General features: G+C 47.5%; 1 protein-coding gene across 1 annotated transcript in view; it reads right to left on the bottom strand.

The window, feature by feature from the left end:
* LOC120927901 (interferon alpha/beta receptor 2-like) overlaps positions 1-26699 on the bottom strand; it is a 62197-nt gene that overhangs the window by 13075 nt on the left and 22423 nt on the right. The window contains exons 5-6 of the mRNA XM_040338891.1: positions 25422-25590; positions 368-492 (exon numbers count right to left, since the gene is read on the bottom strand). Coding sequence (XP_040194825.1) covers positions 368-492; positions 25422-25590 — 294 coding nt within the window. The remainder of the gene's footprint in view (positions 1-367; positions 493-25421; positions 25591-26699) is intronic.

The following is a 26699-nucleotide window of genomic DNA, read 5'->3' as shown; positions in this document are numbered from 1 at the left end:
CCGGGGCTTAAGTGGTTAATAATGAAGTTGGAAAAACGTTGTTTTTGGACATGCTGAAAAACATTGTTTTTTTTCATGCCAAAAAACGATCGTGTGTACGCGGCATGAGACTGCGGGCTTGATTTTTCAGGTACTGTACATGCTCAGTGAGTCCCTGACCTGGAGAGAATGTGACATATCAGGCATCCGGACACACCACTGCCTATGTTTGCATTCCAGGGCAATGACTAAGTAGTGAAGCCAAAAATCATAGTGCATGACGAGTCAGCCGTGGGAGCCGCCATGTTCCTGTCCTTACATGTTTCTTAAAAAAAAATAAAAAAAATAACTTGTAAAAATGTCTCGAACGTAATTGAGATGCTCTTACCAAAACCTTTGGGGTGAAAGTCTTTTTCTTGCCGATATATCCTGTTTGATCCAGGATGATTAGAAGCAGCAGCAATACAATGAAAATAATTACTCCAGCAGCAATCCAATGCACTTTATTGTCACCTAAAAAAACATACACATTATTTTTATTTAACCACTTCAGCTCTGGAAAGTTTTTACCCCCTTCATGACCAGGCCATTTTTTTGCCATTTAGCACAGCGTTACTTTAACTGGTAATTACGCGATCATGCAATGCTCTACACAAAACTAAGGCCCAGATTCTCAGAAGAGATACGACGGCGTATCTCCAGATACGCCATCGTATCTCTGCGTTGCGCGGTCGTATCTATGCGCCTGATTCTTCGAATCAGTTACGCATAGATTTCCCGTAGATTCGACTGGCGTAACTGTGTTACACCGTCGGATCGTAACTGCATATTTACGCTGGCCGCTAGATGGCGCTTCCGTCTAATTCCGCGTAGAGTATGCAAATTAGCTAGATACGCGAATTTACTGCGCCCGGCCGACGCAGTAAAGTTACGCCATTTACGTTAGGCTTTTCCCGGCGTATAGTTGCCCCTGCTATATGGTGGCATAAGTGCGGCGTAACAATGTTAAGTATGGCCGTCGTTCCCGCGTCGAAATTTGAAAAAGTTACGTCGTTTGCGTAAGTTGTCCGTGAATGGGGCTGGACGTCATTTACGTTCACGTCGAAACCAATGACGTCCTTGCGGCGTACTTTGGAGCAATGCACACTGGGAAATTCCACGGACGGCGCATGCGCCGTTCGGGAAAAACGTCAATCACGTCGGGTCAAGCCTGATTTACATAACACACGCCCACCTCTACACAATTTGAATTAGGCGGGCTAACGCCGGCCTATTTACGCTACGCCGCCGCAACTTTTTTTGAGAATACGGCACTTGCCTGTAAAAGTTGCGGAGGCGTAACGTAAATAGGATACGTTACGCCCGCACAAAGTTACGCTATTCTACCTGAATCTAGCCCTAAATTTATATCACACAAATAGAGCTTTCCTTTGATCACCACTGGTTTTTTTTTTGCGATATAAAAAGACAGAAAATTTTGAAAAACAAAACAATTTTTTTTCTGTTTGCTATAAAAACATATCCAATAAAACATTTTTTTTAAAAAAAATCTAATTTCTTCATACATTTTGGGCAAAATGTATTCTAAAACATTTCTTTGGTGAAAAAAAAAATCCCAATAAATGTATATTGATTGGTTTGCATGAAAGTTATAGAATCTACAGACTATGGTGTATACTAGTAATGGCGGTGATCAGCGACTAATTTTTGGACTACGATAGTGCGACTGACTAACTGACACTGATACAGTGATCAGTGCTGACAATATACACTGTAACTGTAATAACATAGCTCCCAACTGTCCCTGATTTTGAGGGACTGTCCCTGATTTGGAACAAAGTCCCTCTGTCCCTCTTTCCTCCTCATTTGTCCCTCATTTTGGTCTGATCGTATAATAAAATGCACTATTTATCCTTTAAAAAAAGTTTCCCAGTGCAAAACCTTTCATTCAAATTCGAAATTTCTGCATTTGTGAATTTCAAAAGCCAGTATAAAGGAATAGTAGTGGTTAGAAAAAAAACACCCTTGTGGGTTTAACTAATCTTTTTTTGGGGGGTAATTCTTCTTTAAGGGGGTGTGTGAGGGGGCGCCAGGGCTAGACTGGCCTACCGGGATATCGGGAGATTTCTCGGTAGGCTGCCTGTCCTGCGGCCGGTTTCAGCTGCGGGGCTGTGCTGCAGTGCTCCCCGTCTTCTCTCTCCTGCTCCCGTCTGTGTATCCTCACGGGGCTGGCTGCCTGGGTCTGTGTTTGGCGGTGACGCTGTAACACGGGCCCGCCCCCCTAGACCAGCTCATGTGATAGGCTGAATGCTGATTCTATCTACTATCACACAAGCCGGTCTAGGGGGGCGGGACCATGTTACAGCGTCACTGTAAGGTACCTGTAAAAGGTAGTGTCCGAAGTGGAAGTAGTGTGCTTGAGATCCAGGCAAAGCGTCGTCAGGCAAATAGTTCACAATCAAAATCCGGAGAAGAGTCAGGCAGGCTAAGGTCATTCACGATCTGGCGGCAAGGTACAAAATCAGCAGGCTGTAGAATAGTCGGGATATCAGGCAGGAGTTCAATACAAGGAAGATCACTGAAGTCAAAACACCCAGGGAAGAAATCCAAATAAACGGGCACTGAGTGATGACCTCACTTCCTATTTAAAGGCTGTCCAGATTGAGAATTGTCCACAGCTGGCAGCAGGTGGAGCTAGAGAGTATGATGTAGTGTTGAACACAGTAAGGACATTCCCAAAGTCTAGATCTCTTCTGTAGTACAACAGGTAAGGCTTTGGTTTAAGAGACCAGGAAGATCCCGGTTCGAATACAACCCGGGTCATGACAGGGCCCCCTCCCCAATGGACCCCTCCGGGGGCCTAGCGGGGCTTAGTGGGAAATGAGGTATGGAAGTCTCGTATAAGAGAAGGGGCATGCAGATCTTTGGCTGGAACCCAGGAGCGGTCTGTGACAGGATACCCCTTCCAATGAACCAGATACCGAAGGCCACGGCCCTGTCTTCTGGAATCAAGAATCTTGGAGACTTCAAACTCATTTTGTCCATCAACAAGAACAGGAGGAGGTAGCTGTTGTGATCTGGAGTAGCGGTTGAAAATAGCTTTTTTGAGGAGTGAAACGTGGAACACGGGATGTATCCGGAGAGAAGAAGGTAATCTTAAGCGATAGGAAACTGGTCCAACTCGAGCAATGATCCTGTAAGGACCAATGAATCGAGGGCCCAATTTGGTAGAAGGTTGTTTCAGTCTCACATACTTGGTTGATAGCCAAACTCTGTCCCCCACCACATATGGAGGTATATGGCGTCTTCGTCTGTTGGAAAAAAGCCTGTACTTGCCTGCTGACTTCCGTAGTAATAAACGAATCTTCTTCCAATGTAGTAGAATATTTTTCACCCGCTGATCTGCTGCTGGTACACCAGAAGAAGGCTGAAGTAGGGGAAAAGTCTGAGGGTGATAGCCTAGGGCTGCATAGAATGGTGTGGTATGAAGAGCACTGTGCCAACGGGAATTTAGGGCGAACTCAGCTAAAGGCAAATACTCAGACCAGTTGGAGTGTAAGGCATTGACATAATGTCGAAGGTAGGTTTCTAGGGTCTGGTTCATGCGTTCGGTTTGACCATCAGTTTGAGGGTGATGTGAGGTAGAGAGTGAGAGCGTTACTCCCAGTTTCTTGCAGAACGCTCTCCAGAATCGGGAAACGAACTGGGATCCGCGGTCTGAGATGACATTGGTAGGTATGCCATGATGTCTTACAATATGGGAAAGGAAAAGAGTGGACAGTGCTTTCGCTGTAGGTAATCCCGGAATCGGCACAAAATGAGACATTTTGGAAAAGCGATCCACTGTGACCCATATAGCAGTCATGCCCTCGGACTTGGGTAAGTCTACAATGAAGTCCATGGTCAAATGGGTCCAAGGCTGGCGAGGTGCCGGAAGTGGATGTAACAGTCCAGCAGGTAATGTGCGGGGTACTTTATTAGCAGCACAAGTTGGGCAGGCAGCCACATAGTCAGTAACATCCTTTTTCATACGAGGCCACCAGACAAGACGCTGCAAGGTCTTAAGAGTGATGGTGACACCAGGATGACCGGATAACACGCCATCATGTGCCCAGAGGAGTATAGGTTTTCTGAGACTAGGGGCTACGTACAGGCGACCTGGTGGTATCTTCAAGCCCTGGGGAACACGATTCTGGGTTTCTTGTAGCTGTTGGGAAAGGGCCGTAGAGATCTGTGCGACAATTTTGTGAGGTGGGATTATATACTGCTCGGCTGGTTGATCTTCTTCAGAGGAAGCGAACTGTCTGGAAAGAGCATCGGCTTTTTTGTTTCTATGCCCTGGAACGTAAGAAAGGACAAAATTAAAACGGGAGAAAAACAGAGCCCATTGAGCCTGACGTGAGTTCAGACGTCTAGCAGTCTGAAGATACAGTAGGTTTTTATGGTCCGTGAGGATAGTAAAAGGTTTGGAAGCCCCTTCCAGAAGATGTCGCCATTCAGACAATGCCAATTTGATGGCCAGTAGTTCTCGATTCCCAACATCATAATTCATCTCTGCCGGAGAAAACTTTCTAGAGAAAAAAGCTACTGGATGGATTCTACCAGACTTTGGCTGTCTCTGGGAGAGTACGGCACCTGCTCCAACCTCAGAGGCATCAACCTCAACAATGTACTGGAGGTCAGGATTTGGATGCTGAAGAATTGGAGCTTTACTGAACATGTCCTTTAATCGCTGGAAAGCTGATTTTGCTTCTGAAGACCACGCCTTGCAATTTGTACCCTTCTTAGTCATGGCAGTAAGGGGTGCCGCAATGGAGGCAAAACTCTTAATGAAGCGTCTGTAGTAATTTGCAAATCCTAAAAAGCTTTGGAGTCCTCTTAAAGTGGTCGGTTGGGGCCATTGCAAGACAGCGGAAAGTTTTTGAGGGTCCATTTGGAAACCGTCAGCACTTATGATGTACCCAAGGAAAGGAATACAGCTTTGATGGAAACTGCATTTCTCGATTTTTGCATAAAGATGGTTTTCTCTAAGCCGTTGTAATACCTGTTTCACATGCGAGATGTGCTCTGGAAGAGTCTTGGAAAAGATTAAAATGTCGTCCAAGTAGATGATCACAAAATGGTTGCTGAAATCATGAAAAATTTCATTCATGAAACGTTGAAAGACAGCAGGTGCGTTACACAAGCCAAATGGCATGACCAAATATTCAAAGTGTCCATTACGAGTGTTGAATGCTGTCTTCCACTCGTCCCCCTCATTAATTCGAATCAGGTTATAAGCCCCTCGTAGGTCTAGCTTGGAGAATATAACTGCCCCCTTAAGTAGATCAAATAGTTCAAGAATGAGTGGCAAAGGGTAGGAGTCCTTTACGGTGATTTGATTTAACCCCCGATAGTCTATGCATGGTCGAAGGCCCCCATCTTTCTTTTCAACGAAGAAGAAACCTGCTCCTACTGGAGAAGAAGAGGGTCGGATAAAACCTCTTTCCAAGTTGTCTCTTACGTATTCCTCCATAGAGTTTTGTTCGGGCAGAGACAGGGGGTAGGTCTTTCCTTTGGGAAGAGGTGCTCCGGGAATCAATTTAATTGTACAGTCAAAAGGACGATGTGGAGGTAACACCTCTGCCTTTTGTTTGCAAAATACGTCTGCAAAGTCATGGTATTCACGAGGCAAGGTAGGTGGGATAGTCACAGGAGCCAACATGCAAGCAGAAAGTCTTTTGGGTTAAGACAAACAGCGAAGGCGACAGGACGATCCCCAGGAGGTTAGTTCTCCATTTTCCCAATCAAAAGAGGGGTTGTGAAGTTGTAACCATGGGTAACCAAGGATGATAGGCAGAAGCGGAGAATCAATAAGAGACAAGACAACTTCCTCTTTGTGGAGGAGGCCTACCTGCAGGGTGATTGTTGTAGTCTCGAATTTCACAATACCATCTCCCAAGGGCTGTCCATTCAGGGTGGTAATGTTCAGGGGTCTAGACTTAGGAACAAATGGGATGTTGTTCTTTCTTGCAAAAGTGTAGTCCAAGAATATACCCGCAGCTCCGGAATCCACAAAAGCCTCACAGAAAACAAGCTTAGAAGATAAATGGATAGTAGCCGGAACAGTAATCTTGGTCTTGGAGGATCTACCTGTAAGGTCTAAGCCAGCTCCTCCAACACTGGTTAGACCCTGCCTTACTGGACGGGAGGGGCAGACAGATACTAAATGTCCTTTAAGTCCGCAGTACAGGCATAGGCCCAATGAACGCCTCCTTTGTTTCTCTGACTCAGTTAGGTGGAGACGGCTCACCTCCATGGGTTCCACAGGTGTCTGGGGTTCAACAGAGGTTTCAGGTTCTGGCTGAGGTGGTGCTTGGAAGTTAGGGGCCAAACGGTAAACTGGCCTAGGAAACTTGCGGGTTCTAAGTCTCTCTTGGCACCTTTCATGGTACCGGACATCCAGACGAACACACAGCTCTATGAATTTCTCAAGGTCTTCTGGGAGATCCTTATAGACTAATTCGTCCTTGATGCGATCCGTAAGACCTTTTCGAAAGGCTGCACGTAATGCCCTTGAGTCCCAATTTGTTTCAGCAGCAAGGGTACGGAACTCAATAGCATACTGTGCCACAGATCTGGTGTCTTGTTGTATGTCCAAGAGGGAGTACTCAGCTGCAGAAACTCTACCTGGCTTGTCAAATACAATCTGGAGAGAGGCCAGAAATTTTTCAGCATCTTGGAGTACAGGATCGTTGCGTTCCAAATAAGGAGAGACCCAGGCCAGGGCCTTCCCCTTTAACAAGGAAATTACAAAAGTCACTTTGGCAGACGAAGTGCTAAAAGTCGCAGGGTTGTTGCGGAAATGCAAACGGCAAACATTTAAAAAGCCTCTGCAGTCCTCAGTATCACCACCAAACTTGTCAGGCAAGGGAAGTTTTGGTGGTACAGAAGAGGCGGGTTGGACCGTAGCAGGAGTAGGATCCGGAGTCTGAACCGTTGCAGAGGAACCAGGCAAACAAGATTTGAGCATGGTGCAAAGTTCATCTAACTTGGCGTCCAGGGAAGAAAGATGCTGTTCATGAGCTCCGATCAATTGTCCCTGACGTGTAATCGCCTTAACAATCTCAGCAGGGTCCACTGCCATTGTGGCCCGTTTATTATGTAAGGTACCTGTAAAAGGTAGTGTCCGAAGTGGAAGTAGTGTGCTTGAGATCCAGGCAAAGCGTCGTCAGGCAAATAGTTCACAATCAAAATCCGGAGAAGAGTCAGGCAGGCTAAGGTCATTCACGATCTGGCGGCAAGGTACAAAATCAGCAGGCTGTAGAATAGTCGGGATATCAGGCAGGAGTTCAATACAAGGAAGATCACTGAAGTCAAAACACCCAGGGAAGAAATCCAAATAAACGGGCACTGAGTGATGACCTCACTTCCTATTTAAAGGCTGTCCAGATTGAGAATTGTCCACAGCTGGCAGCAGGTGGAGCTAGAGAGTATGATGTAGTGTTGAATAGTGTTGCTCACGAATATTCGCATTGCGAATATTCGACTCGAATATAGCATATTCGAGAAATCGCGCTATATTTCGAAATTCGCGGTGAATATTCGCAATTCCGAATATTCGATTTTTTACAATTTTTTTTTTTAATCAGATCACATCCTAGATATCTCCATCGACGTCTAAAAGCATTGCTGGTATAATTAGAGACCCTGGGCCGAGTAGCTGAAGCGTTCATTGAATTTTCCAGAAAGATCGCAATGCGATTATTCGGCAAACGCAATATCGCGCGATTATTTTCCTCGCCCCGATCTTCCGCATCAGAGCGATTTTTACAGTTTCATTTTTAAAACAGATCACATCCTAGTGATCTCCATAGACGTCTGAAAGCATTGCTGGTATGATTAGAGCCATTGGGCCGAGTAGCTGAAGCGATCATTTTATATTGCCGAATATTCGCAATGCGAATATTCGGCAATAGGAATATTGCGCGATTATTTGCTCCGCCCTTTTGCATCAGAGCCAATCAGAGTTCTCCTTCCACACTCGTCACAGGTTAGCAACCAATAGGAACCTGCCTGCATGGACATTATATAAGCTCACTCCCAGCACCATTTCATTGCAGATTCAGAAGCTTGCTATAGAGTGTGGAGGCTGTTTCTGTGTTCCTGGTTTCCTGGTTTCCTGTGTCTTTGTTCTTGATTGATTTAGATCATCACCAGCATTGCTATTTAGTGATTCCAGTGGATCTTTTCCAGTATATCAACTGCTTTTTTCAAAGCAATAGACCCAAGAGCTTTTTTCAAAGCTACGTTTTGTGCTGTTTTGTGCTGTTTTTTTCATTTGTGTTACTGTTTGATCCTGCAATCCTCCCTGTTCAGTTATATTTGCAAGAGATTTCAGAACACATATTGATCTGAGCTTTATAAAAGAGCTTTTCTAAAAGCTAAGTTTTGTTCATCTTGTGTTACTGTCAGATCTTGCAGGTTCACTGTTCAGTGATATTTGATAGGCATCTCAGTTCAAATTTTGTTTAGTTTTCCCTAAAGAGCTTTTATAAAAGCTAAGTTTTGTGTTCAGTTTAGTTAAATTTTGTGTAGTAAGTGTACACACTGTTAGTGTACATTTATTTCATCTAGCTTAGCTTAGTGTGTGTTTAGTGTCTGTGTTTAAAAAAAAAAAAAAAAAAAAAGTTAGTGTTTGTTTAGTGCTTTTTTTTTTTTTCTTTAATTTTGTAGTCCTTGTCTGGTGTACTACTTTTCTTATAGTTTAGTAGCTGTCTGTGTACGTCTTTGTCTGCGTGCCTGTCTTGTAAAAAAAACACAAAAACACATTTTGTTCACATTTTCCCCCCCAATAAAGTTTAACCCCCCCACACACATATCAGCAATTATGAGCGGCATCCGTGGCCGTGGCAGTAGGGGTAGGGGAGTTACTCCCAGTGCTGGATCGCTGCCAGCACGGGGTACCTCTCGTGCCCCTACTAGTGGTAGAGGATCGGGTGCAAGGGGAGTACGCCTGATCCGGGAGTTCTTCCCATCGGGCAGCCGCCCGATATTGCCATCTCAGGCTCAAGTAGTGGTGGACTACATGGGGCACAGCAGTGCCACTGAGTCGTCGGTCCCGACTCACAGTAGTACCACCATTACACCGTTGCCTGTACTACCCCCCCCCCAGCCCCCAAGAGTCCAGCATCTTACTGTTCGACAGCGACAGTGATAGGGATCTCTTGGGGGAGGCCATGCATCAGGCAGACCTCCAGCTCTGTCCTGATGGTCAGGACCTTTTTGAAGGGATGGATGAGGAGGATGGGATACCTGCTGGCAGTATCCCAGAGACATCCCTTCAAACTGGTGCTGCTGTTTTGGTGCAGGAAACAGCAGCACCTAGTCAGACCCAGGCGTGGGTGAGGGGACAGCGGAGCCAGGCTAGAGGCTCCATGTCACGTGGTTCCCTCAGACCAACACATCTCAGCCCTTGGTCTGACATCTCTGGGGGCGAAGAGGGTGACCCATCATGGTTGCCATCTGACGCGTCGGCTCACTACGTCAGTGACGACGGGGAAGGTAGGCACCCTGGTGAAACGGTGCGCCAGGTCACCACCAGGGAGACCATCGTCAGGGTCTCCACTGGTGATGGCAGCAGGAGGTGTCAGGAGGAGGAGCAGCAGCAGCAGCAGCAGCAGCAGGCAGCTCCACCTGTGCGCACCGAATCCCAGCAGGTGCAAGTAAGCGTCACCCCATCTGACAGGAGGGCGGTGCTGAAGTCACCTGTCTGGAATTTCTTTACCCTGGTGGCAGACAACCCTACCGTGGCCATCTGCCGGATTTGTAAAGTGAGGGTGAAGAGAGGGAAGTGTTTGGCTCGGGTGGGTACCACAGCCCTGAACCAGCACCTCAGGATAAACCACTGGGCGTTGTATGAGGAGATGAAGCGTGGTGGTGGTAGCAGCGCCACCACCACAAGTGAGCAGGGTACAGCAGCCCCTGCCACATCTTCATCTGTTTCCAGCAGGTCATGCCCCCCCGCTCCCTCTAGTAGAGGTACTGGTACCGGCAGCCAGACCTCTACTTCCACAGCACCCTCCACGTCTGTGTCCCGCACTGCCGTCCGGCGCCAGGCGTCGATTTCAGACGCCTTTGACCGCACCACTCCCTTCCCCCCTGGAGACCGACGTGTGCGTTCCCTCAATGGGCTCCTGGCAAGGGTTATTGCCCAACATCTGCTGCCCTTCAACATAGTTGACAGCAACCCCTTCAGGCAGATGTTGGAGCAGGCCCAACCCCAATGGCGTGTCCCCAGCCGCCATTTCTTTGCCAGGACTGGTGTCCCTGCCCTACACCAGCACATTGTTCAGAATGTAACCCTGTCGCTGGATCACGCTGTCAGCGACAGGGTTCATCTGACAATGGATGGCTGGACCAGCAGGCATGGGCAGGGACGCTACATCAGCTTCACGGCCCATTGGGTTTCCCTCCGAGGCGTCGGTGAGGGATCGTCGGCAACCGATCTTGTGGTGCCGCCCCGGGGTGTCCAGGGGAGAACTGCTGGTCTCCCTCAAGCCACTGTCTCCGCAGCTGCTGAGCCTCCCAGCAAGCGCCCCCGTAGCTACTCAAGTGTGGGGCACGTGCGCTGTCAGGCCGTGCTCCAGCTTGTTAGTTTAGGGGACCGGAGACACACTGCAGAAGAAGTGCTGAAAGCACTTCAAGCTCAGGTCCAGAAGTGGCTGACACCCCGAAGGCTCCAGCCAGGTATGGTTGTCTGCGATAACGGCAGCAACCTACTCGCCGCCCTCCATGCTGGCAGTCTGACGCACGTGCCCTGTCTGGCACATGTCCTCAACCTGGTGGTGCAGAAGTTCCTGCGCACTTATCCAGGGTTGAGTGACATTGTGGCAAAGGCGCGTAGGATTGCCAGCCACTTCAGGCGCTCCCCAACCGCTACCGCGTCCCTGTCCAAATTGCAGCGGAAGTACAATCTGCCCCTTCACAGGCTGATTGTGGACAGTGTGACGCGGTGGAACTCCACCCTCCACATGCTGAAGAGGTTGTGGGAGCAGCAAAGGGCGGTGAGGGAGTACCTGATGGAACTAGGCACTCAGAGGGCTTCACCACAACTCCCTTTCATCGCCTGTGCGCAGTGGGGGCAGATAAACCAGGTCTGCCAAGTGTTGTCCTCCTTCGAGCAGGCGACCAAGATGGTCAGCAGTGAGCAAATTGGCCTCAATAGCGTGCTGCCAATACTGTTCATGCTGGAGAGGACACTAGATCGCCTGCTCGAGGCTGGGGAGAGTGCCTTGGTGGAGCAGGAGGAGTCAGCAATGCTCCACCGAGACCAGGGCCAGGACCAGGAGGAGGAGGAGGAGGAGGAGGATGATGATGAAGAGGAGGAGGAGGTGGTTGCTGGTGTCGTCCCGGAGTCAGGGCCTGGTCAGGAGGGAGAGCCGGTGTTGGGGGCACCGATAGTCCGGGGGTTGGGCATGTCTGAGTTTGACCAGCAGCGCCTCAGGGAAGAAGAGTCGCACCTCATTCACCTGGCCAGCATTGAGGAGTCACAGCGGGCTGTGCTCTTCCCCATGGCTGCCCACATGCTCAGATGCCTCAGGAGGGACCCCCGGGTTAAGACCATCAAGACGAGGGATGATTTCTGGATGGCCACCCTTTTGGATCCCAGGTGCAAGGGGAAACTGGAGCAGTTCATCCCAGCCAGCCGGAGGCAGCACCGGATGGAGGAACTGCAGGCAGCCATTGTCAGACGGTTGGAGCAGGCAACTCCCCGGCCTCCAGTTGTCCCCCCTCATCTCACCCAGCAGGTGGCTGCACCCAGCTGCAGCCGAGCAGGGGACCTAATGGAAGAGATGAGGATGTTCTTCCAAACCGAGCGACCCAGTACCACCACCAGCAGCAGCAGCAGCAGTCACCACCAGCGGCTGGCCCACATGGTGGCAGACTACATGGCGTCCGTCGGTGCTTCTGACAGTATGAGCACCGACGACCCCATGGAGTACTGGGTTGCCAGATTGGACACCTGCCGCGAGCTCGCTCAGTATGCGCTGGAGTTATTGTCTTGCCCCCCCTCCAGCGTACTATCTGAGCGGACATTCAGCGCGGCAGGTGGGGTGGTCACGGACAAGAGGACCCGTCTGTCCACAGAGTCCGTGGACAGACTCACATTCATAAAGATGAATGAGTCCTGGATCGGCGGTGACTTTCTGGCACCCGTCGTCGGTTCAGGGCGCTGAAGGGTCCCTTGCCATGCATTCCCTGATGAAGCCCCGGACCTGATGTATTTACAGTGCTGAATATAACTATTTCAACATCAGAGAAAATCAATGTTAATATTTGGTACAGTAGGCTTTCTTTGCAATTACAGCGGTCAAAAATTTCTTTTATTTTTACACCAGCTTTGCACACACTGGAGGAGGGATTTTGGCCCACTCCTCCACACAGATCTTCTCTACATCAGTCATGTTTCTGGGCTATCGCTGAGAAACACGGAGTTTGAGCTCCCTCCAAAGATTCTCTATTGGGTTTAGGTCTGGAGACTGGCTAGGCCACGCCAGAACCTTGATATGCTCCTTACAGAGCCAATCCTTGGTTATCCTGGCTGTGTGCTTTGGGTCATTCTCATGTTGGAAGACCCAGCCTCGACCCATCTTCAAAGCTCTAACTCAGGGAAGGAGGTTGTTGCCCAAAATCTTGCAATACATGGCCCCGGTCATCCTCTCCTTAATACAGTGCAGTCACCCTGTCCCATGTGCAGAAAAACACCACCAAAGCATGATGCTACCACCCCCATGCTTCACATTAGGGATGGCGTTCTTGGCATGGTACTCATCATTATTCTTCCTCCGAACACGGTTAGTGAAATTATGATCAAAAAATTATATTATAGTCTCATCTGACCACATGATTTTCTCCCATGACTCCTTTGGATCAGTCAAGACAATTATGTCAGCAGTTATTTCACACCCTATATACTCTTATTAAGACTGCTGTACATCATGGCAACTCCTGCCCATGTGATATGACTCTGTATCAACTACTACTGTTAATACTACTACTGATGCTTCTGCTGCTGCTGCCGCCCAGTCAATACACCTATGTCAGCAGTTATTTCACACTCTATATACTCTTATTAAGACTGCTGTACATCATGGCAACTCCTGCCCATGTGATATGACTCTGTATCAACTACTACTGTTAATACTACTACTGCTGCTTCTGCTGCTGCTGCCGCCCAGTCAATACACCTATGTCAGCAGTTATTTCACACTCTATATACTCTTATTAAGACTGCTGTACATCATGGCAACTCCTGCCCATGTGATATGACTCTGTATCAACTACTACTGTTAATACTACTACTGCTGCTTCTGCTGCTGCTGCCGCCCAGTCAATACACCTATGTCAGCAGTTATTTCACACTCTATATACTCTTATTAAGACTGCTGTACATCATGGCAACTCCTGCCCATGTGATATGACTCTGTATCAACTACTACTGTTAATACTACTACTGCTGCTTCTGCTGTTGCTGCTGCCGCCCAGTCAATACACCTATGTCAGCAGTTGTTTCACACTCTATATACTCTTATTCCTACTGCTGTTCATCATGGCAACTCCTGCCCAAGTGATATGACTCTGTATCAACTACTACTGCTAATACTACTACTGCTGCTGCTGCTGCTGCTGCTGCTCAGTCAAGACAACTATGTCAAAAGTAATTTCCCACTCTATATACTCCTATTACCACTGCTGTTCATCATGGCACCTCCTGCCCAAGTGATATGACTCTGTATCTACTACTACTACTACTACTGCTGCTGCTGCTGCTCTGTCAAGACACCTATGTAAAAAGTTAATTCCCACTCTATATATACTCCTATTACCACTGCTGTTCACTGATACCACTGATAGTTAATTTATCCCTTAACTACCCCCATTTGTGAGGGTCGGGGTTTTCCTTTAAAGTCCCATGCAAATCAATGGAAAATGTATGTTCCCACATAACTTCTGTACGCCTGGAGATATTTCAATAATACCCGCTATACATATTACTTATATGCCAAATAAAAATATATAACAGTTAAATTAACCCTTACCAACACCCTTATATAAAAGATGGGTATATTTATATTACTATGATTTTCCTCCCCAAAAGGTTAAGATAGGAAGACCGGGCAACGCCGGGTATTCAGCTAGTAATAGTATAAAATGTTTTCGGTTATTATTAAGCTAGATGTGTTGATGTTGATGTTGATGTGTTAGATGTGAAGTTAGATGTGAAGTTAGATGTGTTTAAAAAACTAACAATTTCAATAAGAAATGAAACCTTTGCAAAATATAACATTTTTTATTAAAAAAAAAAAAAAAAAATTAGGACATTAACTTCTGAAGCTCTGTCACCTCATCCATGTTTTTCGCCAGTTGTTGCACCAGTTGTTGATTTTGGCGCATCAAAAACAGTATCTGCTGCTCATTTGCCATTACTCTCTTCGTGAGGTTTTTCATGGCAGCTTGCTTCACCTCTAGCTTTTTTAGAACTGTTAGGATATAAGAAAAAAACATTTGGATTTCAAAGACCGTTACGAAAGATTATTTTCAGCCATAAAAATAATAAAGTCTGACTTAAGAGACTCTATGAAAGAGGATCTGGCAGAGGCAATTCTCTTCCTTAGAACTCTACATTGCATTTATTTGCATTTGCTAAGCCTAGAACTACATTTCAAGATTAATATAAACCATTTCTAGGTTTTTCATATTTTTTTTTTTGGGTTCATTATAGATAAGCTTTGTTTTGGTTCTAAAACAGCCAAATAATGTGGTCTGTATTTTTGAACTGTTAAAGATCATGTTCCTGATGTTTAAGCCTGCTGCTACTATCCAGTCACTTGATTGTTTTCATTGTGTTTGTCTTTTGCTTAAACTGTGCAATACAGTAGACTGTTGGCTTCCCAGCCAGTAGTCCTGTGGTAGTTTGCGTTTCTTTCCCTCAAGGAATCTATAAAATACATTCGCATATTAATACAGAGGAGTCGGAGTCGGGGAGTCGGGGAGTCGGAGTCTGAAGTACATAAAACTGAGGAGTCGGAGTCGAAAAATTTATCTACCGACTCCACAGCCCTGCTTTAAATGCTGTCCATTTTTAGAGCTACATTTTATTGTTGAAATTTTATTAATATATGTGCACATATTTACCCTCCTGATTGACGGTATAATTAACCGTCTCATCCTGCTCCTCTTCCTCGTCACCCACTACTCCACCAGAAGTTTCGGGGGGGGGGTGCAGCTCCTCCTCTTGCTCCTCCACAGGAACTGGGGGTGGTGATGTGGATGGCCCTGGCTGCTCCTCCTCATCCCTCTCCTCCTCTTCCACATCCTCCTCCTGCTCCTCCTCTGCGGCCTGTCGCCTTGTGCGCTTGGGGCGCACAGTTGGTAGCGGAGCTCCTATAATAACACAATGTTCATATATTATAAAAATGTTTTCTAATGACGTATGCAAATTCTGTGTACTCTACTGTATTGTATATGAATACAAATTAATTTATATAGACAGTTAACCAATGGGACAATGTTATATTAAAGGGTCTTGTGGGCACTACAGGGGACTGAGCGTGAGCTGGGCTGCCACCATGGTAAAATGAGCTGTTTTTGTCTCCTTTGTTTTGTTCAGACGATCTCATGTTAAAAAAAAGTACTTGATGGAGTACACAGGATTACTATAACAACCCCACGCCTAACACAGGAATTTAGTGGGAATCTATATATATAAAACTCAACGTGTGTGTGCATGTATGTATGTATGTTCCACCATCACGTCCAAACGGCTAAAGATATTTACATGAAACTTGGCACACAGGTTACTTATATGTCAGCCACAAATATAGGATTGGTGGTTTAACCCATACCCACCCCCATTTGCCTTGGTCAGGGTTTTTCTTTAAAGTCCCATTCAACTCTATGGGAAATACATGTTATTTCATAACAGCTGTAGATATTTCGATAACACTTGGTCACATGTTATCTATACGTCCACTTAAAGTATAGGATCGTTAATTTATCCCTTAACTAACCCCATTGGTGAGGGTCGGGCTTTTTGTTTAAAGTCCCATGCAAAGCAATGGGAAAAGTATGTTCCCACATAACTTCTGTGTTCCTGTCTGCTGTCCCATGTTTTTTTCCAACAGTACTATGAATACCTTGGCTGGTGGTGATATATGTTACAACAACATGGCGTCTTGGTTAACAACATCTGACCTTACATTAATTACATATGACCTTCCATAACTGTCCCCAAGGGACCCGGGCTGGCTCAACGCGATTGCCACTGCGCTGACAAGCCATTCACCTCTGCAGCTAGGGGTTCGGATCCCGCTCTCGGCTACATGTGAATTGAGTTTGGTGGTCTCAGCTCGGCCCCCGGTGGGTGTGCTATGCGAGGTAAGCCTGCGCTTAGTATGCCCACCTCCCTCCCACAAAAACCACCACACTTACACACGCACTCGCAATTGGGTTAACATGCACGCACTCTGACCATGCGGTCTCTAAAAAGAGAGGCGAAGGACTAACGGGGCTGGTTGAGCGGGCAAATCCTCTCACTCCCTTATAGGGAGTCCCTCTGCCCCGTGGGGCTTCGAAGCGGAGCAGGTAGGACGGTCTGTGTGGGAGGACCCCCTCACACCCGCCATTGCCACCCGGGGCATGGAGAAAGGTGGCAGATTACCTCTGGGGGAGGCCTGCCTACTCCCAACTCCTGCAGTCCGGCTCCTCTCTCGAGTACACGCACAAAATACACTTTAGGGAAAAAAAAACATAACTGTGACCAATAACTTACCAGGATGATATTTATTCCGGATACGCCTGACCCGGTTCATCTGGCGCCTCTTCAGGTCGGACCACTTTTTGAGGATCGCCATGCGAGTGTGTTCTTCGCCTAGTTCCTCAATCAGGGAGCTTATAACTCCCTGTTTTTCTTGCTGCCTCCGCAGCTCATCGTATCCTGTTTCCAGGAACTTCTGCAAGATGAAGAACAAAGTATATTGTAATACTTTTGTTGACAGCCTTATGGATATATGACATAAATGTATGCTATTCAACAATTGGAAGCATTCTCGCCTTATTAATCAATGACAGGGGTAACATGACAGATTTTATATACTGCCATTTCCGTCGCCACCTTTTTTACATAAATATAGCAGCCATTATCATTTGCATAATTATGAATATATACTAACTTTTAAACTAGACTAAAATGCAGTTGAAGATAATGAAATAACAGTGGTCAAAATACTTACACAAATCAGCAACTTTTCCTCAGATACAGTGAAATTACTTCCAACCATCTTGCTCTGCGATTGCGTTGCGATCATAAAGTTGGAAACTGGCAAGGGTCCAGGAAATGGTCGCGTGTTGTTCGCGTGTTGATTGCGCTGCTTGGACCGAGATGGGTCCATATGGCTTCGGCTGTATGGACCACAGTAACTCTTTTCCCTGTCAGGAGCCTAACGCCCCGGGGGGTCAGAGACGGGACCTTTTCGGAGGACCACTGACGTATGCAACCGTCGCAGTTTTTTGTGATGTCACTCTTTAGGTGTGTGCAAATTTTTCCTTGCACCGGGTGGAGTTTTTGGGTTGTGTTTTGCACGCCACAGGCTTTTCAACAGAAAATAACCAGCTGGAGGCAGAATGGTTGCAAAACACTACGGGTTTGTTACCTAACTCTGGGTTTCAAGACCAGTCCACCTCCAGCTGTTGCAAAACTACTACTCCCATCAGCCACGGTCTGTCAGTGCATGCTAAGAATTTTACTTTTGCTGCATCTAGGGTGCCACAGTTTAGAGACCCGTGCATAAAGGCCTGAAAAATGTGGGCCTGCAGAACTTACAATACTAGAAGTGCCAGCATTCCCAGGCATGCTGGAAGTTGTAGTTCTGCAACATCTAAAGGGCAATATGTATTCGAACGTCCTTGGGCCTTGAGGACACTGAAGTCAGGACGTTCGCATACGTCCTATGTCCAAAAAAATTTTAAATTCATTATGCTAAATAACAAGGAAAAGTGCCTAAATACACATTTGCCAACCAGGGTGTCTGCAGCTGTCCAGGCATGCTGGGACTTGTAGTTTTGTAAAAGCAGGAGACACATTTTTGGTTAAATACTAATATCTGATCATATATACTAACTTTTAAACTAGACTTAAATGCAGTTGAAGATGATGAAATAACAGTGGTCAAAATACTTACACAAATCAGCAACTTTTCCTCAGACTTTGAGAAATTGCTTCCCACCATGTTGCTGTAATATTGGGAAACTGGCAAGGCTCCAGGAAATGGTCGCGTGTTGTTCGCGCAATTGCGCATGCGCGATCGAAAAATCGCAATCGCAATATGTATTTTGGTTAAAATATCATACATATTCGATTTCAGAGTGCTGCTACAGCAGTTTTCGAAATATCTGCAATAAATTTCGCATTCGCATGTTGCGATATTTCGATAAAATATCAGGAATATTCTGAGCCAATCAGAGCGCTCCTCCAGCATATCTCGAAATTGCGCAATAAATATCGCATTCGCATGTTGCGATATTTCGATAAAATATCAGGAATATTCTGAGCCAATCAGAGCGCTCCTCCAGCATATCTCGAAATTGCGCAATAAATATCGCAATCGCATGTTGCGATATTTCGATAAAATATCACGAATATTCTGAGCCAATCAGAGCGCTCCTCCAGCATATCTCGAAATTGCGCAATAAATATCGCATTCGCATGTTGCGATATTTCGATAAAATATCACGAATATTCTGAGCCAATCAGAGCGCTCCTCCAGCATATCTCGAAATTGCGCAATAAATATCGCATTCGCATGTTGCGATATTTCGATAAAATATCACGAATATTCTAAGCCAATCAGAGCGCTCCTACCGCAGTTATTAAAAAATCGCAATTATTTTCGCATTCGCAATAGCGAAAAATCGCATTCAATTAATTTCGATAAAATATCACGAATATTCGAATTTAGCGAATATATCTCGAATATTCGAATATATATTCGAGATATATCGCGAAATCGAATATGGCATATTCTGCTCAACACTAGTGTTGAACACAGTAAGGACATTCCCAAAGTCTAGATCTCTTCTGTAGTACAACAGGTAAGGCTTTGGTTTAAGAGACCAGGAAGATCCCGGTTCGAATACAACCCGGGTCATGACAGTCACCGCCAAACACAGACCCAGGCAGGCCAGTCAGCTCAGTGAGGATACACAGGAGATGCCCGCCGTACAGCCTGCCCTATGTGCCTGAATAGGAGGATCGGCTGCATATAGAGGAAATTAGCTTTCTATATTCCTTCATACAGCCCCTGAATGCTTGCAGGAGGGAGAGGAGGAGAATCAGGCCCCGTACACACATCCGAGGAACTCGACGGGCAAAACTCATCGTTTTACTCGTCGAGTTCTGTGTGAAGCCGCCGAGGATCTCGGCAAGCCAACTTTCCTCATTGAACAACGAGGAAATACAGAACATGTTCTCTATTTGGCTCGACGAGGAACTCGTCGGCTTCCTCGGCCGAAAGTGTACACACGGCCGGGTTTCTCGGCAGAATTCAGCTCCGATCGAGTTTCTGGCTGAATTCTGCCGAGAAACTCGGTCGTGTGTACGGGGCCTCAAGCATTCCACAGCTGTATGGAGGAATATAGAAAGCTAATTTCTTCTATATGCAGTAACCCTACTTCTCCTCCTATCAGGTTCTCCTTGAAGCCCCCCCCAGTGTTCTCCTCCCCCACCACACGCTCCAGCCCCCCCCCCCCACAGTTCTCTCCACCCCTGTTCTTTCTGCCTCCCTGCTCTTTAGCTCTCTCCATCCTTCAGCCACCATCTCAGTGCTCCCCCCCCAGTTCTCTCCACCCCTGTTCTCCCCCCCAGTGCTCTCCACCCCCCCCAGTCCTCTCCATCCCTGTCCCCCCCAGTGCTCTCCATCCCTGTTCCCCCAGTGCTCTTCACCCCTGCCCCCCCAGTGCTCTCCAACCCTGTTCCCCGCCCCCCTGTGGTCTCCACCCCCAGTGCTCTCCACCCCTGCCCCCCCCAAGTGCTCTCCACCCCCTGTCCCCCCCAAGTGCTCTCCACCCCTGCCCCCCCAGTGCTCTCCACCCCTGTTCCCCCCAGTGCTCTCCACCTCTCCCCCCCCAGTGCTCTCCAACCCTGTTCACAGCCCCCCGTGGTCTCCACCCCTGCCCCCCCAGTGCTCTCCACCCCTGTTCTCCCCCCCCGGTGCTCTCCCCCCCAGTGCTCCCACCCTCAAGCTAAACCCATCGCTCTCCACCCCTGTTCTTTTTGGCTCCCCCTCCAGTGTTCTCAAGCTCCCCCCAGCACTCTCCCCTCCCCACCCCTGTACTCTCCACTCCCCCCTGCATTTTGCCCCCAGCCACGTGCTCTCCATCCCCGTCAGTGCTCTCTCCGCTCCCCCCTGCATTTTGTCCCCACCCATGTGCTCTCCAACCCCGCCAGTGGACTCCGCTCCCCCTGCATTTTGCCCCCACCCATGTTCTATCCAACCCAGCCAGTGCTCTCCGCACCCCATAGTGCGCTCCAGCCCCCTGTACTTTCCACCCCTGTTTTTTTTCTGGTCCCCACTGGTGCTCTCAAGCTCCCCCTATTGCTCTCCACTCCCCAGTGCTCTCCACTCCCCCCTGATCTTTGTACCCCCCAGTGCTCTCCAGCCCCCGTGCTCTCCACCCCTGTTCTTTCTACCCCCCAGTGCTCTTTACCCCCACACTCTTAGCCCCCTTAATGCTCTGCAGCCCCCCTCTCAGACTCCCGTGCTCTCCACCCCTGTTCTTTTTGGCTCCCCCCAGTGCTCTCAAGACCCCCCCAGTGCTCTCCACTCCCCACCCCTGTGATCTCCACTCCCCCCTGCTCTTTGCCCCCACCCATGTGCTCTCCAATCCCGCCAGTGCTCTCCGCTCTCCCTTCTCTCCAGCTCCCACCCAGTGCTCTCACTTCCCCATGACCAGAGGACAGGCTGACTGGGGGCAGGAAATGAGGATGGCTGAAGGTGCAGGTGGCCAGGGACCACTCCATCTCACAGAAAACAGATCCTCTGGAAGAAGCACTGTCCCCATCCAAGATGAGAACAGACCCAGCCTGCTGATGGTGATCATGGATATCCTGCTGGCATGGAAGGTACCGTACCGAGCATCAACAACACACCTTCCCACAGACAGGAACTGCAGACTGGGACATGGGGCATAAGAGGGGCTGGAATTATGGGCACAGTGAGGCTGCATTAGTGGGCCCAGTGAGACTACATTCATGGACACAGTAAAACTGCATTTGATGGGCACAGTGAGGCTGAATTTGATGAGCACAGTGAGGCTGCAATGGTGGGCACAGTGAGACTGCAATGGTGGGCACAGTGAGGCTGCATTTGATGAGCACAGTGAGGCTGCATTTGATGAGCACAGTGCGGTTGCATTTGATGGGCACAGTGAAGCTGCATTTGATGGGCACAGTGAGGCTGCATTTGATGGGCACTGATGAGGCTGCATTGAGCTCTTGTATCATGTCTGCAGCCTCTGACCATCTCCTGTATCATTTCTGCAGTCTCTGAGGGAGTCCCGGGATGGGGGTCATGAGAGAAGTCAAATGTGTGTGGACTGTGGAGAGGAGACTATATAGGATAAAACTAGAGCCACCAAGCTGGAGCCGACTGACTAAGCCCTGCATGGTGCCCTTGAGAGGAGATCAGTGACAGCACCGCTAGGCCAGTCTGAGGGGGAGGTCACTGATGTAAGGGGGAAGTACAGTAAATACAATAATGTAAGGGGGCACTGATATAAAGGTTCCCCCCCCCCCAATATCAGTAACCCACCCCCCCTTACCTTAGTGTATTCTTTCTGTGGAAGGTGGTCCCCCCCCCCACGTTCTGAGTTCCTGGGGTCCCCCTTGATGATTGACCACTTTTGACACTTTTAACTTGAATTTGCTTTTATATATATATATATATATATATATATATATATATATATATATATATATATATATAAAGCCCTATGTGCTTTCATATCTGTCTTATCTATATATAATCCACTCTTCAAATGTGCTTTAAAATGTATGGTTTTCCCTTTCATGAACAAGAAAATAATGACGCTATGCTGTTACGCTGGTATAATAATGCTGTGGGGCTGGTATGACATTTTTTCCAGGGCTGGTTTTTATTCCCAGTCCGGCCCTGGGGGGCGCACATACTTTTACTAGTAGGTGTCCTTCATTCCCATCTCAAAATGTTGGGAGGTATGCAGTAATGACACTGGCTGAGAAAGGGTTAAAGAGGAAGTAAACTTCCTCTGCTAACATTTACCTATTGGTAAACCTATAATGAGGCTTCCCTATAGGTAGTGTAAATATCTCCTAAACTTGCACTGTTTAGGAGTGACACTGGCGCATACGCTCTGAAGGAATGGCCATGGGTGCCGTTCCTTCCAAACCCCGAGCCGTGAACGACGGCTCCCGAGCACATGCGTGGTAGTGACGTCATTGCGGCTCCAGGCAATCAAAGAGCCAGAGCCCGTGAACCTGGAAGCAAGACGGGTGAAAATGGAAGCGGCTACAGCGCCGCAACAGCTTCGTTTTCAGGTAAGTTTCACATAATTTGCTAGTATGCGATGATTACTAGCACATTATGATTTTACCCTGCAGGAAAAAAAAAAGGTAAAAATGTCCAGCGGTACTGTATATACAACCACTTTAACATCTAATGCCGCGTACACACGATCAGTCCATCTGATGAGAACGGACCGATGGACCGTTTTCACCGGTTAACCGATCGTGTCAGAACGCGGTGACGTAAAACACAACAACGTACTGAAAAAAAACGAAGTTCAATGCTTCCAAGCATGCGTCGACTTGATTCTGAGTATGCGTGTATTTTTAACCGTATTTTTTTTCCTATCGGTTAGGAATCCATCTGTTAAATTTAAAACAAGTTGGATTTTTTTTAACCGATGGTTATTTAACCGAGATTAAAACCGAGATTTTTACTAAACATCTGTTTTTGACCCCTTTGCAGGGATAAGAAACAGACAGATCCAAGCTATGTTGGTTGTGAACACAGGGCTCTGGGCCGTGATTGGACACAGCCGATCAGCAGGTCCCGGCCATGAATCATATCCTGGGACTTGCTGACGGACTCCTGCTGTGTACAATCACAGCATGTGTTGGGGGGGGGGGGGTGTACATACGCGCACCCTAAACCCGGAAACAGGCAGCGATGTTCGGGTACTTCACTTTGCCTGCACGGGCTGCCCGTCCACAGTACATTGCAGAGGTTAAAGTATAACTTATTACATTTTTTTTTGTATAGAGTGGGGAAGGATTAGAGCCCCTGTGAGGTTTTCACTGGTGTCTATGCCCCTGTTAAGGAGATTCATTCACCCTCACTATTTGTTCTGTTTATTGCTATCACCGTGAATGAAAGTGAAAAAAAAATAATATCCCAAATTTTGGGTTATCACCAAAACAGGAATAGAGGGGAAATCTGCCCCTGAAGCTGAAAGAGCAGATTTGTGGATTCTGTGTTATGGATCCGAAAGCAGCTCATAGGGTTGTGTACGGGGTGTGTTGGGTGTGCCTGGGCCCTGCTGCCCGTGACCCCCTCCACAGTGCCGCCAGCTTCCCTCCTCTCCTGCCGAAAGCTGCTGAGGGCACACAGAGAATGTTTTAGGACGTAGAGCGGGAGAACGCAGTCGGTGATCGGTACCGATAACAGATTGCTCGTCTTAAGATTTCTGTGTGGTTGTCAAGAGTTTCCTGCACTTAGCTGCTTGCCTCAAGAAACTATTTAATGGAGATAAAGGGCCAGATTCACAAAAGGGATACGGCGGCGTTTCTCCTGATACGCCATCGTATCCCTGTTTCTATCTATGCGACTGATTCATAGAATCAGTTACGCATAGATATCCCTAAGATCCGACAGGTGTAATAGTTTTACACTGTTGGATCTTAGGATGCAGTACCGCGGCCGCCGCTGGGCGGAGTTTGCGTCGTAAACCAGCGTCGGGTATGCAAATTAGGATCCACAACGGTTTTTCGCGTTCGCTACGTCGCCGCTAGTCTAGTTTCCCGTCGCAAAGTTACACTTTTTTTTTGGTGCCTTAACTTTAGTCAGCAAGTGTATTGTTGTCTAAAGTATGGCCGTCGTTCCCGCGTCGAAATGCAAAATTTAACGTCGTTTGCGAAAGCCATCCGGGAATACGGAAGTACGCTACGCGCGTCGCCGTTCAAAAAAATTACGTCACGGCGCGCAAAGCACGGCGGGAGTTAGGAAACGGAGCATGCGCAGTAGGTCCGGCGCGGGAGCGCGCCTAATTTAAATGGCACACGCCCATTTGAATTGGCCCGCCTTGCGCCAGAGACCGCAGGCGTAGTTTTCATCGCAAGTGCTTGGTGAATCATCACTTGCGATGAAAAATTGCGGCGGTGTAACTTATCTAGGATAAGTTACGCCGCCGCGATTCTACGTGAATCTGGCCCATAATGCATAGCTTCTAACTGTCCCTGATTTACAGGGACTGTCCCTAATTTGGAGCAATGTCCCTCATTTCCCCTCATTTTGGTCTGATCTATATAGTTGCATATAAAATGCAATTTTTATCTTTCAAAAAGTGTTTTCCAGTGCTAAACCTTTCCTCTCATTTGTAAATTGCTGCATTTGTAAATTCCAAAAGCCATTATAAAAGAATAGTAGAGGTTAAAAAAGCTCTTGTGGTTTTAACCAATCTTGTTTTTTTGTACAATTCTCCTTTAAGGGGGCGTGGTAAGGGGTGTGTCCTCTGACTGCATACGTTTGCTGATAGGTGTCCCTCATTCCCATCTCAAAAAGTTGGGAGGTGTGTATAATGTTATAAATTAACAATTAATAGAGACTGGCCCTTAAAGTGGTTGTATACCCTTTTTTTAAACTTGTACCTACAGGTAAGCCTATAATAAGGCTTACCTGTAGGTATAGAGAATATCTCCTAAACCTGTACGGTTTAGGAGATATTCCCCTTGCAATGTGCCGCTGATTGCAGCGGCGCATGCGCAGGGGGGATCCTCGGCTAAAGGACCGGCAGCCGTCGTACCTTGCCGAATTGAAGTCTCCCGCGCGCATGCATGGGAGTGACGACTTTGCCGCTCCAGCCAATCACAGCGCTGGAGCGGCGATACCCGGAAGACACGCCGAGTCAAGATGACATCTCGCTCGGCGTGGACCAGGTAAGTTCTCTTCTCCTCGTTCCGAGGTAAGTATTTCATAATGAGCTAGTATGCGGTGGAACCAGAAAATGAGCACCTAGCTGAACCATTTATTTTGCCAAACTAATTGCAATACTGTTCATTCAGTCTTGCAATCCAGGAACCCCTGTTAGACATCAGATCACCTCTATTCTGTTATAAATGAGTCATAAATGAATGAAGTCACAGATACCTTCCACCTGAGATCCTTTTGTAATGACACATTTCTTTGGAGATGGGACGGATTGACCAATGTTCTCTGAATTCATGGACACCGTCACACAATAGGTGGTACTGGGATATAGCGATGGGTAAGATATAGTCAAACTTTCCACAGAGACGGCTGTTTCATCAAAAGACTCCTGTGTGGTTTAGAATAATAGAGTTATCTCAACAGGAATTCAATATCAGTCAGAGTGCTCATATAAAGTACATTATCAGTTCTATGGTGTGGACAGAAAGAAGAAGGGATCATGGAGGTGTTGACATACATCCAAAATGGTCAACATCACTATACAATAAGTTATCACCCGTGCCTCCTGGAAAGTCCCTGATCCCAAGATATTTTCTTTTATTGGGCGAAAGGTTTGTTTACAGATGGCTTTTTAACCATCACTTTTTATTACATCACAGTTCCCTCCCCTTCACACCAAAATCCCTCCTTCACATTACTGTCCTCAGTCCCCCCCTTCCCCCCATTACTGCCCTCAGCTTTCCCCATATTACTGCCCTCAGCTTTCCCCATATTACTGCCCTCAGCTTTCCCCATATTACTGCCCTCAGCTTTCCCCATATTACTGCCCTCAGCTTTCCCCATATTACTGCCCTCAGCTTTCCCCATATTACTGCCCTCAGCTTTCCCCATATTACTGCCCTCAGCTTTCCCCATATTACTGCCCTCAGCTTTCCCCATATTACTGCCCTCAGCTTTCCCCCTATTACTGCCCTCAGCTTTCCCCATATTACTTCCCTCAGCTTTCCCCCCATTACTGCCCTCAGCTTTCCGCCTATTACTGCCCCCAGCTTTCCCCATATTACTGCCCTCAGCTTTCCCCATATTACTGCCCTCAGCTTTCCCCCTATTACTGCCCTCAGCTTTCCCCATATTACTGCCCTCAGCTTTCCCCCTATTACTGCCCTCAGCTTTCCCCATATTACTGCCCTCAGCTTTCCCCCTATTACTGCCCTCAGCTTTCCCCCTATTACTGCCCTCAGCTTTCCCCATATTACTGCCCTCAGCTTTCCCCATATTACTGCCCTCAGCTTTCCCCATATTACTGCCCTCAGCTTTCCCCATATTACTGCCCTCAGCTTTCCCCATATTACTGCCCTCAGCTTTCCCCATATTACTGCCCTCAGCTTTCCCCATATTACTGCCCTCAGCTTTCCCCATATTACTGCCCTCAGCAGGTTCTCGGCTTTCCCCTCTGGATTTCCGACGGGAACTTTTCCCGTCTGAAATCCCGCACGT

Source organism: Rana temporaria, chromosome 2, assembly GCF_905171775.1.
Source record: "Rana temporaria chromosome 2, aRanTem1.1, whole genome shotgun sequence".
NCBI lineage: Eukaryota > Metazoa > Chordata > Amphibia > Anura > Ranidae > Rana > Rana temporaria.
Note: the sequence above shows the minus strand (reverse complement) of the source record. Positions and strands in the feature narration are given on the sequence as shown.